The sequence below is a fragment of the Phyllobates terribilis genome, unplaced genomic scaffold (genome assembly GCF_046119375.1).
Source record: "Phyllobates terribilis strain yellow unplaced genomic scaffold, ASM4611937v1 Scaffold_1__5_contigs__length_1240528914, whole genome shotgun sequence".
Lineage (NCBI taxonomy): Eukaryota > Metazoa > Chordata > Amphibia > Anura > Dendrobatidae > Phyllobates > Phyllobates terribilis.
In genome coordinates this window covers 538,024,951-538,037,419 of record NW_027362761.1, presented here as the reverse complement: position 1 = coordinate 538,037,419, position 12,469 = coordinate 538,024,951, and the positions used below count along the sequence as shown (strand labels likewise).

At 51.2% G+C, this 12,469-nt stretch overlaps 1 protein-coding gene across 10 annotated transcripts in view; it reads left to right on the top strand.

The window, feature by feature from the left end:
- The window catches only part of UNC13B (unc-13 homolog B), a 330,375-nt gene that overhangs the window by 295,312 nt on the left and 22,594 nt on the right, over positions 1 to 12,469 (top strand). For all 10 annotated transcript variants that reach the window (XM_073680363.1, XM_073680367.1, XM_073680366.1 and 7 more), the window contains one exon: positions 3,150 to 3,302. In XM_073680363.1, coding sequence (XP_073536464.1) covers positions 3,150 to 3,302 — 153 coding nt within the window. The remainder of the gene's footprint in view (positions 1 to 3,149; positions 3,303 to 12,469) is intronic.

Here is a 12,469-nt window from a genome sequence, read left to right as displayed (position 1 = left end):
AGCCAGTTTCTTTGTAGCGCTTGATGTTTTTTGCAACTGCACTTGGAGACACTTTCAAAGTTTGCCCAATTTTTCAGACTGACTGACCTTCATTTCTTAAAGTAATGATGGCCACTCGTTTTTCTTAACTTAGCTGCTTTTTTCTTGCCATAATACAAATTCTAACAGTCTATTCAGTAGGAATATCGGCTGTGTATCCACCAGACTTCTGCACAACACAACTGATGGTCCCAACCCCATTTATAAGGCAAGAAATCCCACTTATTAAACCTGACAGGGCACACCTGTGAAGTGAAAACCATTTCCGGTGACTACCTCTTGAAGCTCATCAAGAGAATGCCAAGAGTGTGCAAAGCAGTCATCAAAGCAAAAGGTGGCTACTTTGAAGAACCTAGAATATAAGACATATTTTCAGTTGTTTCACCCTTTTTTGTTAAGTATATAATTCCACATGTGTTAATTCATAGCTTTGATGCCTTCAGTGTGAATGTACAATTTTCAAAGTCATGAAAATACAGAAAAATCTATATAACATTTAAGTTCTGCTAATACCACTGCAGTTTGTAACAGGTTCCCAACTGGAGTCTTGTGGTTGTCAGGGCATGCTGGGGGTTGTAGTTGTACGGCAGCTGTAGTGTCACTGGCTGTTACACGGATACAGCTAGAGAAGGCTGGGCCCTAGAGGTGTGGATCTACACAGGGATATATCCACTTCATCATGGTGGCATGGGTGTGTGATGGGGGATCGGTGGAGCTATAGGTGTGTTATGGGGGATCGGTGGAGCTATAGGTGTGTGACGGGGGATCGGTGGGGCTATAGGTGTGTGATGGGGGATCGGTGGGGCTATAGGTGTGTGATGGGGGATCGGTGGAGCTATAGGTGTGTTATGGGGGATCGGTGGAGCTATAGGTGTGTGACGGGGGATCGGTGGGGCTATAGGTGTGTAATGGGGGATCGGTGGAGCTATAGGTGTGGGACGGGAGATCGGTGGGGCTATAGGTGTGTGACGGGGGATCGGTGGGGCTATAGGTGTGTGATGGGGGATCGGTGGGGCTATAGGTGTGTGATGGGGGATCGGTGGGGCTATAGGTGTGTGATGGGGGATCGGTGGGGCTATAGGTGTGTGATGGGGGATCGGTGGGGCTATAGGTGTGTGATGGGGGATCGGTGGGGCTATAGGTGTGTGATGGGGGATCGGTGGGGCTATAGGTGTGTGACGGGGGATCGGTGGAGCTATAGGTGTGTGACGGGGGATCGGTGGGGCTATAGGTGTGTGACGGGGGATCGGTGGGGCTATAGGTGTGTGATGGGGGAGTGGCGGGGCTATAGGTGTGTGATGGGGGATCGGTGGAGCTATAGGTGTGTGACGGGGGATCGGTGGAGCTATAGGTGTGTGACGGGAGATCGGTGGGGCTATAGGTGTGTGACGGGGGATCGGTGGGGCTATAGGTGTGTGATGGGGGATTGACGGGGCTATAGGTGTGTGATGGGGAATTGGCGGGACTATAAGTGTGTGATGGGGATCGGTGGGGTTTTAGGTGTATGATGGGGGATATCGGTGGGGTTTTAGGTGTATGATGGGGGATATCGGTGCGGCTATAGGTGTGTGATGGGAGATATCGGTGGGGCTATAGGTGTGTGATGGGGGATGTCGATGGGGCTATAGGTGTGTGATGGGGGATGTCGATGGGGCTATAGGTGTGTGATGGGGGATGTCGATGGGGCTATAGGTGTGTGATGGGGGATGTCGATGGGGCTATAGGTGTGTGATGGGGGATATCGATGGGGCTATAGGTGTGATGGGGGATATCGATGGGGCTATAGGTGTGTGATGGGTGATCGGTGGGGCTATAGGTGTGTGATGGGGGATCTGTGGAGCTATAGGTGTGTGATGGGGGATCGGTGGGGCTATAGGTGTGTGATGGGGGATCGGTGGGGCTATAGGTGTGTGATGGGGGATCGATGGGGCAATAGGTGTGTGATGGGGGATCGGTGGGGCTATAGGTGTGTGATGGGGGATCGGTGGGGCTATAGGTGTGTGATGGGGATCGGTGGAGCTATAGGTGTGTGATGGGGGATCGGTGGAGCTATAGGTGTGTGATGGGGGATCGGTGGAGCTATAGGTGTGTGATGGGGGATCGGTGGAGCTATAGGTGTGCGATGGGGGATCGGTGGGGCTATAGGTGTGTGATGGGGATCGGTGGGGCTATAGGTGTGTGATGGGGGGATCGGTGGGGCTATAGGTGTGTGATGGGGGATCGACGGGGCTATAGGTGTGTGATGGGGGGATCGATGGGGCTATAGCTGTGTGATGGGGGATTGGCGGGGCTATAACTGTGTGATGGGGGATTGGCGGAGCTATAGCTGTGTGATGGGGGATCGGCGGGGCTATAGGTGTGTGAAGGGGGATCGGTGGGGCTATAGGTGTGTGAAGGGGGATCGATGGGGCTATAGGTGTATGATGGGGGGATCGGTGGGGCTATGGTTGGTGGATTGGTGGGCTATTTGTGGGGCTATATATGTATGATGGGGGATCAGTGGGGCTATAGGTGTATGATGGGATTGGTGGAGCTATAGGTGTATTATGGGGGATTGGTGGAGCTATAGGTGTATTATGGGGGATTGGTGGAGCTATAGGTGTATTATGGGGGATTGGTGGAGCTATAGGTGTATTATGGGGGATGGGTTTGGCTATATGTGTATGATCGGGGGGCTCTGGATGGTGCAGCGGCTGTGTATTTGTGGGTAGTGCCAGCTGACATGATATGAATGAGGTTATATTAATATAACCACTGACCATCTGTTCTTGGTCCCGATCACAAGGCTTCGCTCACTCTCGGCACGCTGCACCCTGTGGCGTCCGTCTGATTTTAATCTTGGAGGACAGAGTACATTTCTGGCTGTTAACATAAGTGGACGGTTAGGAACAAGGCTGACGCTAAGATGTAATGAGGGATCTGAGGACACGCGCTGCTTCTGCTTTGGGGTCAGGGATAAATGGTATAAATGATTCCAGTAAGGAGGGAGCAGGGGGTCTCTGGTGTCTGGCAGATCCTGATCTCTTATGGCCCGAGGGCATGCCCCAAGGGTACGGCTCAGCACATCATTCATCTCTCATTTCTCTCCCATTTTTGTGATGTTTCTTCAGTTTCCAATTCCGCATCGATGAGTGTACTAAGCAGATGTCAGAGATCTTGGGACACGTGAAGGGCACCGGGAACGTCTCTGCCAACGCCAGGAACACGGTGGCACAGGATGCAGACAATGTTCTTCGCCCCCTGATGGACTTCTTGGATGGAAAGTAAGTGAGAAATAATTCTTCTACGTTCAGACACTTCATCCTACAACTTCCAAGCTTGTAAAAACGAATAGGAAAGGAAGAGGCCGGTGAGAAAGGGAAGATTAAGCAATGGTGAGGAGGACAGCACAGGGCATGATGTCTGCAGTGGTCAAACGAGTGAAACTGGTGACCACAGTGTTCTTCTCAAGAGAATGGAGATCCAAGGTGACTCTGTGGTGGTGGAGTCGGTCAGTGGGTATCCAAACTGAATAATTATCTGTATTTCTATTAGTAGATAGTGTTGAGCCACCCCCGTAGTGTTCGAGTTCGGTTCGGTTCGTCGAACACCCGTGTGTTCGTCGAACTGTTCGTCGAACACCTTCGAACACCGTTAAAACCAATGGCAGGCAAACAAAAACACATAGAAACACATAGAAAACACCTTCAAAGGTGTCCAAAAGCTGACAAACTGCTCAGAAGACATAACTAACACATGGAAAAGTGACAAGTACATATAGTCATGCGAAAATAAAAGAGGTGGAGGAGTAAAAGGAGGGGGAGACACAGATATAGGCATGTCATGCCCTTCTAAAATCCAAAAAGTGAGAAGCCGACACGGCCAGTCCGTTCCTGCCCGTGCCACCTCCGTGTCGCCGGGTTTGTGCCAGAGCCGCGGTGGACCCTGACGGCCAGCCCCCCTCTCCTAATACTGGTGCCTGTCCGCTGGTGGGTCGAGCCCCCCGCGGTGGGGGGAGAGTAACATCTGCAGAAGAAAGACCATCTTCCAGCCAAACTAACATGTCGACTTCTTTTCGTGGACAATGTGATACGATCCCTTTGTTACGGACACGCCCATCGCTACAAATTCCAGATGAGGCACAAAAACAGCAGGTGCTTCAGCGGATATCAAGTGCTCCTTCAACTGGGCTCTCCTCCACCTCAACTTCAACATCACAAATACTCCAGTCCTCAGAGGTGTCACCCCAATCGCACTTGCTTCCTCACAGCTCCCAAGTCTCCAGCTGCCCGTCTGAGTGTGGAGTAACACAGATGGTTGAGTCTGCACAGCTGTTTACTCATACTATAGCCTGGGAAACGGAGGTCTGCTCCAGAGCTTCTGTTAATCCAGACGAGGAAATGATCTGCACTGATGCCCAGAATCTTTATAAGTCGGATCCAGGACCAGATGAAGAAGGTTCTGAGCATAATGTAGACCCTCGTTCCCAAACTGTAACTCCTGTTGGTGGAGACAATGATGAAGACGATGATGAGACTCAAATACCTGATTGGAGCGACAACTTGACTTTTCGGTCAGGGCAGGAAGAGGTTGGCTTTGAGGACGACGGGTGTGATAACACACAGGGTGATGATGACAAGGTTGGAGATCCCACTTACTGTCAACCCACAGTCAGCCAGTCGATGAGGTCACCCGGGCCTTTGCCTGGCCTTTGGGATGTCGCGGTGGTCGGCTCCCTGGCCCGTACCCTGGGGTCACTCTTTAAAAGGGTGGATAATTGTTAATTTTATAAGAGTTTGTGACACCACCTGTGGTATCTGGTGAGAAGCACCAGCGCTGCAGCAGTCCACTGAGGCCCGTGATAAGGCAGCTCGATGGTATAGCTCCCCACAGGTGGAGCTAGGTCTCAGGGCAGCGTATGCAGGGGGAATGCAGGACAGGCGAGACCCAGCTGGGTCAGAGCAAGAACGGAAACTGACACGGTAGTCACTTCAGTACCTTTTACTGGAGGAAATTCAGGCACATCCTGGAGCACTGTAGGGTGAAGGGTGCATATCAGGATCCTCCCCAATGAGCGGGTGTAGGGCCTCCTGTTTCTTGCCTCTGCGCAGTAAGTTTCTGACCTGCCTGGAGCTAGGCCTAACTTTGTCTCTGTCCTGCGCTGGCTGACCTTGTGGTAGGGCCTTCTCTTGAAGTTCACGCTCCCAGTATGCGGGGCCTAAGCGTCTCCTGGCTCTGTTACGTATCAGCACCTTAGCGATCCTGGGACTTGTAGTTCTCCAGGGATTCCGGTTATGCCTTACTGGGTCATAGAGATCCCGGTAAGCTCGGATCCGGTGTCCGGTAAATGCTTCGGGGTGAGCTGGTTAAGCTCCTCTGCCCCTTATGTACTAACTCGCCACTCGCCTTCGGCCTACTCGGGCCCTCAATAGGCTATACACACTAACGGCAGCTTGCCGCGCTTCACCGATCTTATGACGCCGGCACACCTTAAGCTCTATCTGGGCTCCCTGAATCTAGCTAGCAGGAGCCTCGTGCTCCACTGCTGAACTATTAACTGAGTTCTCTAGACTAGACTGAGCTCCACTGCAGACTGACCTCTCTTAGGCTTCTCTACTGCAGGAACTCTTCAGAGGAACTGAACTGCCTAGCTCCACCTTCCCTATTTATATCCCTAACGGGCTCCCTCTGCTGGTCTGAGGTGGAAGGTGGAGATGTGTGAATGTTTATGGGGGCCTCTTGTGGAGGATTCCATCAATACACTCTTCTAGGATCTGTGATACCAAGCGCAGCGGGGCGTCACAGATGCTATTGACGACGAGGTTAGGTTGCGCCTTCCTGGACAGAGACGGAGTACTGGAATCACGTCAACAACTGCATCCTCAACCACAACTCCGCCTCTGACCACAAGTCGTAGTGGCTCTTCAGGTCGCATGGGCTCTAAGCCTTGCATAGCCTGGGCATTTATTCAGATCGATAAGGATGACCCAACTCGTGTTATCTGTAATATTTGTCACCAAAAGCTAAGTAGAGGCCAAAAAATCCATAGTTTGAGTACTTCATGCATGTACCGTCACATGGATATGAAGCATAAGTTGCAGTGGGAAGCTCACTGTGCTACAATGCGGCCTAGCAGGCTGGGCCAACCACCGTCTGCCCCATCTTGTGCATCCGCGGCCTCTTCATCCTCTGTGACTGGGGGGACAGCAGTCACACATGTTTTTGGACGCAGACCTGCCACCTCTTTACCTGCAACAGCCAGTGTGATTGGCAGGTCGTCAGTTCATTGGGAAGTGGAAACACCTGCTGGTGTTGAGAGCTCTCTGACATCGAGAGCACCACCTTTGGATCAAGGCAACCTAACATGTCCGCCTGCATCTTCCTCACAGACCGGCAGTTTGCCAGGGACACCCTACTCAACCCCGTCAAAGCACAACAGCCAGCCCTCGGTCCCTCAGATGTGGACAAGTAAAAGACCATTTCCTCCTAGCCATGAGAAAGCTAAGAGGTTGAATTTCACCATCTGCAAGCTGTTGGCTACAGAAATGCTGCCTTTCTGCCTGGAGGACACAGTGGATTTTTGAGACCTTATGTCCGTCGCAGTGCCCCAGTACCAGATGCCCAGTCGGCACTACTTCTCAAAGAAAGGTGTGCCTGCGCTCCACCAGCATGTCGCACACAACATCACCGCTTCTTTCAGAAACTCTGTGTGTGACAGGGTGCACTTCACCACAGACACTTGGACGAGTAGGCATGGACAGGGGCGTTACATGTCGCTGACTGGGCACTGGGTAACTATGGTGACAGCAGGACAAGGGGCTGCTGTCCAAGTCTTGCCGTCCCCGCGAGTTGTACGTCAATCCTCTTTATCTAGAAGTTCCTCCACTGCTTCTGCCTCCTCAACCTCCTCTCGGTCCTCCACCTGCACCCAAAGCCTGTCTGGTAATGCCACCTGCTTTCTAACTGCGCAGAAGGGATCCTGCACACCTCCTTACTATGCTGGCAGCAGGGCTCAACGGCATCAGTGTTTACTTTGAAATGTCTGGGAAATGTGAGTGACACAGCTGAGGAGTTGTGGTCAGCTCTGGAGACCCAGTTTCATGAATGGTTGTCTCCACTGGACCTGCAACCAGGGAAGGCCGTGTGCGACAATGCTGCAAACCTGGGTGCGGCCCTTCGCCGGGGCAATGTTACACACGTGCCTTGTATGGCTCACGTGTTGAACCTGGTTGTCCATAAATTTTTAGCCCACTATCCCGGACTAGATGGCCTTCTGCAGAGGGCACGGTCGCTGTGTGCTCACTTCTGCCGTTCGCATCCCGCAGCTCAACGACTTACATCTCTACAGAAGTCGTTGGGCCTGCCAGTTCACCGGCTGAAATGCGATGTGCCGACACGGTGGAATTCAACTCTGCACATGTTGCAGCGACTGTGGCAGCACCGACAAGCCCTGGTGCAATAGTTTCTGACGTATAGCCTGGGCCAACGAGATCCAGAGGTGGGGCAAATCACACAGCAGGAGTGGTCTCAGATCAGGGACCTATGAAGTTGACGCGCCCCCTGGGCCGTGGGGTACCCGGAGCCGGGCCGGTAGACGCTGGGGGTTGTAGTCACTGTGGCGGTGACCCGGTCCGTGACCCAGGGCGGTCAATCCAACGGTAATTTGTATATATGGATTTTATAATGTCAGACTACGCCACCTGTGGAGTGCGGCCAAAGGGGCCGCCGCTGCGGAACAGTCCTCTGAAGCTGGTGGTTTTGCTGCAATGGTATTATTACTCACCACAGGAAGAGTGTAGCTTCAGGGCAGTGTGGGTGGATGATGGTGGTTGTAGTGCAGGGAGTCAGTAATGAACACAGAGTCCGTGTGATGCAGTCCCAAGATCTTTACTCACAGTTGTTGCAGTCCAGATTACAGGTACCAGAGCTATCTCACCCGTCGTGCTGTGCGTACTCAGTGAGGGGCTCAGTCCACCCCCAGATAGCTCCGGAGTACTTAGCAGGACCCTCTTCTGTGTGTCCTTTCTCTGGCCTTCTCCCTGCACCTCACACCCAGTGACACTTCTATCCGGTATCCTCGGGCCTTGGCGGGCGACTTGTGTTCCGTCCCCTGGGTCCTATGTGGCTACCTTCTTAGTGAGACTGGTGTGGACTTTTGCCTGCAGTACATGAAATGCTGCAGCCTCCGGTTTCTAGTTGAGCCTTGCTGTTTCTCCTCTAGTTGAGGGACCGGTTCCCCTTATCTGGCCTGACCCCTCTACCTCCTGATAGCAGCGGGAGTACAGGTGGCCTTCTGCACGGCCCGTAGCCCTAGGGTCCCTTCGGTTCCTGGAGCCTTCCTGCTCCCACTCCTTTCTTCTCTCCTTCAGTCCTGGGCCTCCCAGGCTAGGCCCGCCTCCGGAGCAGAGCTCATGCCGAGCCTCTGCTCCTGTCACTTTTCCTCCTCTGACTGGCTTGCTCTTTCTAAGATGGCTTCCTATTTATACTCTCCCTGTCATGTGCTCCCCTAAGCTGCTCCCCTAAGCACCCACTACATAGGATCCTCCCACCAGCTAGGGACCTGGGACTGTGCTCTCCCTTAGGAGCAATCTCGCCCTAACCCCACTGCGGGTATGTGTTGGATGCAGGTGTTAGGGTCCCGAGCCATACGCCTTCCTTACCTGAGGGTGAGATACCACACCTCTGGGTGAGATGCAGTAACTCTGTGGTGACTGCACCCTCAGGGGCGCCACACACCTTTCTGCACAGTTTTGAAATGGCGACGAAGATGTTTAGTGCTGACGACGATGCCATTATCAGCATAACTATTCCAGTGATTTACATGCTGGAGCACACATTAAACAGAATTCAGAGTCAGGTGGTCGGACAAGAGGAGGTGGAGGAAGTAGAGGAGGAGTCGTATGCGGAAGGGATAACATCTCCAAGGTCCAGACGGTTGGCAGCACCAAGGAGGCAGGCATGGGAGGGTGGGGGAGAGGGATTAACCAGGGCGCATGGTAGCAGCCAAACTGTTGAGGAAGGTGCAGGAGCCGAGGAAGAAGTGGAGGACGAACTGGCGATGGGCATGGAAGACTCATCAGATGAGGGAGACCTTGATCACATTTCTGTTGTGCGAGGTTGGGGGGAGAGGGCAGAGGAAAGAAGCATGATTCTTACCTCGCTACCAACACAACAAGGACTTGGTCCTCCTGGATGCGCAAGACACATGAGTGCCTTCTTGCTGCACTACCTGCAACATGACCCTCAGATTGCAGAATTCGAAGTAATCTCGACTACTGGGTTGCCACACTCTTAGATCCCCGGTACAAAAGTAAATTTGCCGAAATAATTCCTGCCATAAAAAGGGATTGACGCATGCAGGAGTATCTGCAGACGCTGTTGCAGAATCTTACATGTGCTTTTCCACAAAACACCAGTGGTGCACGAAGTGAATCTCACAGTTCTAACTTGCCAACCGCGGGACTGTCGAGTCTTCATCACTCAAACCGTAACAGTAACACAGTATCTGCTGGTAACAGCAATTTTGTGAAATCGTTTCACCACTTTTTTAGACCATCCTTTGCAAGGCCACAGGAGACAAGAAGGCTGACACATAGTCAATGCCTAGAGAGGATGGTGCAGGAGTATCTCCAAGTGAACATCGAAGCCATGACTGTGTCACTGGACCCTTGCTCATTTTGGTATTCCAATCTGGAAAAATGGCCGGAGCTAGCCACTCACGCCTTGGAGATCTTGTCATGCCCTGCAGCCAGTGTTCTCTCTGAACGTGTGTTCAGCGCTGCTGATGGTGTGCTGACAGATAAGCGCACGCGGCTGTCCACTGAGAATGTAGACAGACTCACGTTCATAAAGATGAACAAATCATGGATTCGCAAGGACTTTTCTAATCCTGTGTTATCCTTGGGAGGCTAAAAGCTTGAGGATTTGGTAATATCACCTCACCAACCGTTTTAAGCAACTGTGGGGCAATTGATGCCACTTAACCCTAGAACGCATGACCATAAAAATCTACACTTTCATATACCTGGGGCCTTTTAGGCCCGTGTGCAAATAACATTGAATAACTCAAACTCAAATGACAAACAACTATATACATGGAGAATACCTAGAGTTTCAAAATTCTAACTAAAGTAATCTTGCAGAAAATAGAAAACAATTAACAGGGCGGGACTGCGAGGCCCCAGGTATGCGTTCTAGGGTTAAGTGGTGTCTGTGCCACAATTTTGGGAAAAAATGGAAACTCTTTTTGGAGTCCCCTTGCTGTGTCTTACGTGACGTTGGCATCGTCAATTCCAGGTGGGTTGGGTCGCTCCCCCCCCCCCCTTTTAACTGTAAGAAACTACATACACTATGGCTTGGGGTAACACAGATGATTGAGTCTGAAGAGCTGTTTACTCAGAGGTCTGCTCCAAATCTTCAGTGTCTGCTAGTCAGCGTAGAATTTTTAACTGCATCTAGCCTAGGCAATACTTTGGGCGTAGTAGCCCAGCTGCGAAGCAAGCTGCACCGCCTGTGTATCTAATAAGAATTTTTAAATGCATCTAGCCTAGACAGACTGTGGGGACCCCCAACCAAACCCAGACGCTCAGCCCCCCTACCGCCCCCCTTTCCTTGACAATACAATAATGTAACTCTTACAACTGGATGGGTGAGGATCGGTCACAGCTTTATTAACTCTTTATACTCATTCCATTAGAAAGACATTTTATTTCTAAAATAATTCAGCTTGTTGCAGCATGCCCTGGGTCTCCACTCCGGCAACTTGGCCAACAAGTGTAACTCTCCAACATGTCCTTTCTATTTCCAGGCCACGGAGGATCCTGCGTACTCGTATGCAGGACTCTGACCCCCACCCATCACTCTTAACGCTTGTTCCACTCCGTCCTGGAGTCCTGACAGGAATATGTCCAGTCCAATATCCATTAAGTGAACACCGTCGGGCCGTATGAGGCCTGCTTTATCTCCTTCCAGTTGTCGGTGTCGTACCACTACACCGCCTCTGTCTCTTCTAAATTTTGCCATCCGAATATTTATTACCTGCCTTGTCCGTTCGATGGCCGTGATGTCTCGCGCACCTTGCCATACCGCTATCGGCACAATCTCTGACCATACTATAGCTAGTTTTGTGAAAAATTCTCTGAAGCGCTCAGTGTCTAGTTTCATTATTGCCATTAGTTATGCGCTCTTGTGATGACCTAGGTTGTTTCCCCCGGCCTGTATAACTAAGGTGACCGGACATCTTGCCTCTCTCCCTACCTTGATTACCTCCATTAGTACCTGTGGCCATAGCAGGCCTCTAATACCTCTCCAGTTTGAAATATGTGTTATGAAACTCTAATTTCCTCCCGCCTGGGCGGACTTTCGCCCTTTAATCTGCCCAATATATATACGAGTGGCCTATCACCCACACTGTTGGCTTAGCGTCACCTGTAAAAGAAACAAACCACGTTAGGATAACAAGTCCGGTCTTATGTATCTTGCCAAACACGTGGATCACCATCTCTCTATCCTCTGAACTTCCGTTTCTGACAGTCCTGCTCTTGCTGCTTCTGTGGCCGCGCCTATGCGGAATGAGTGTGTCCCGTAATCTTTGGGGTGGTTCCCTGCCGATGTTATGCATTTATTAAATATAGCTTGGAACTGGTATCTTGATAATGGCGTCCCATCAATGTGTGATAGGAACAAATTACTTTGTGATCTGATGGTTAGATATGGTTTTACTATTGTTACCCGACTCAGTGTACCGTTTGTGGGTTGTAGAAGTACCCAAGTGCCCCTGCCCGCTGGAACCATTTTCGATTTGTGTATGCGTAGACGTATTGCATTATTGCCTATGACTACGTCCTGGTGTAATAAGCCTCCACTGGTGCTAATTTTGGATTGAGGGACTAATTCGCTTATGCATAGCGCCCCGAAGAAGGCGATCACAAATGCAGTAGACAGTAGTGTTGCTTCAAATTGTGAGTGTCATGTTAATGGTGTTAGGGATATGATGTGAGAAATCAGTTTTAGTGACACGGGACGGGACGTCTACACTCCTGACTTGGCTGACCCCTTTTCCACCCTTTTATGGATTGTCTGATGATGAATCTTTGTCACATCTCCCCAATTCAGTAGTTGGAAGTGAAATGCTACTCCGGTCAGACACCGCTGCGCTGACGCCCCTGATAAGCCCCTCATCATTAGCTGGTGGAGAAATTCTATGGTGACTTGTGATCTGGCTTGTTCACATTGGTCAACCCGTCTGCCTGCTACTAGTCGTGTCCACTCTTCCCATGCCTTACCGTATGCTTGCCACGTCGACAGGGCAACTGACGCTCTGATTAATGGCATCAACTATTCGCCACTAGATCCCATAGGGAAGGTGGGCAACTGTTGTCCCGATGGGTGGGCATTGTGGAAGAGCTCTGTGAAAATCTGCCAATTGAATTGTTATAAAGCGTTAGCAGCA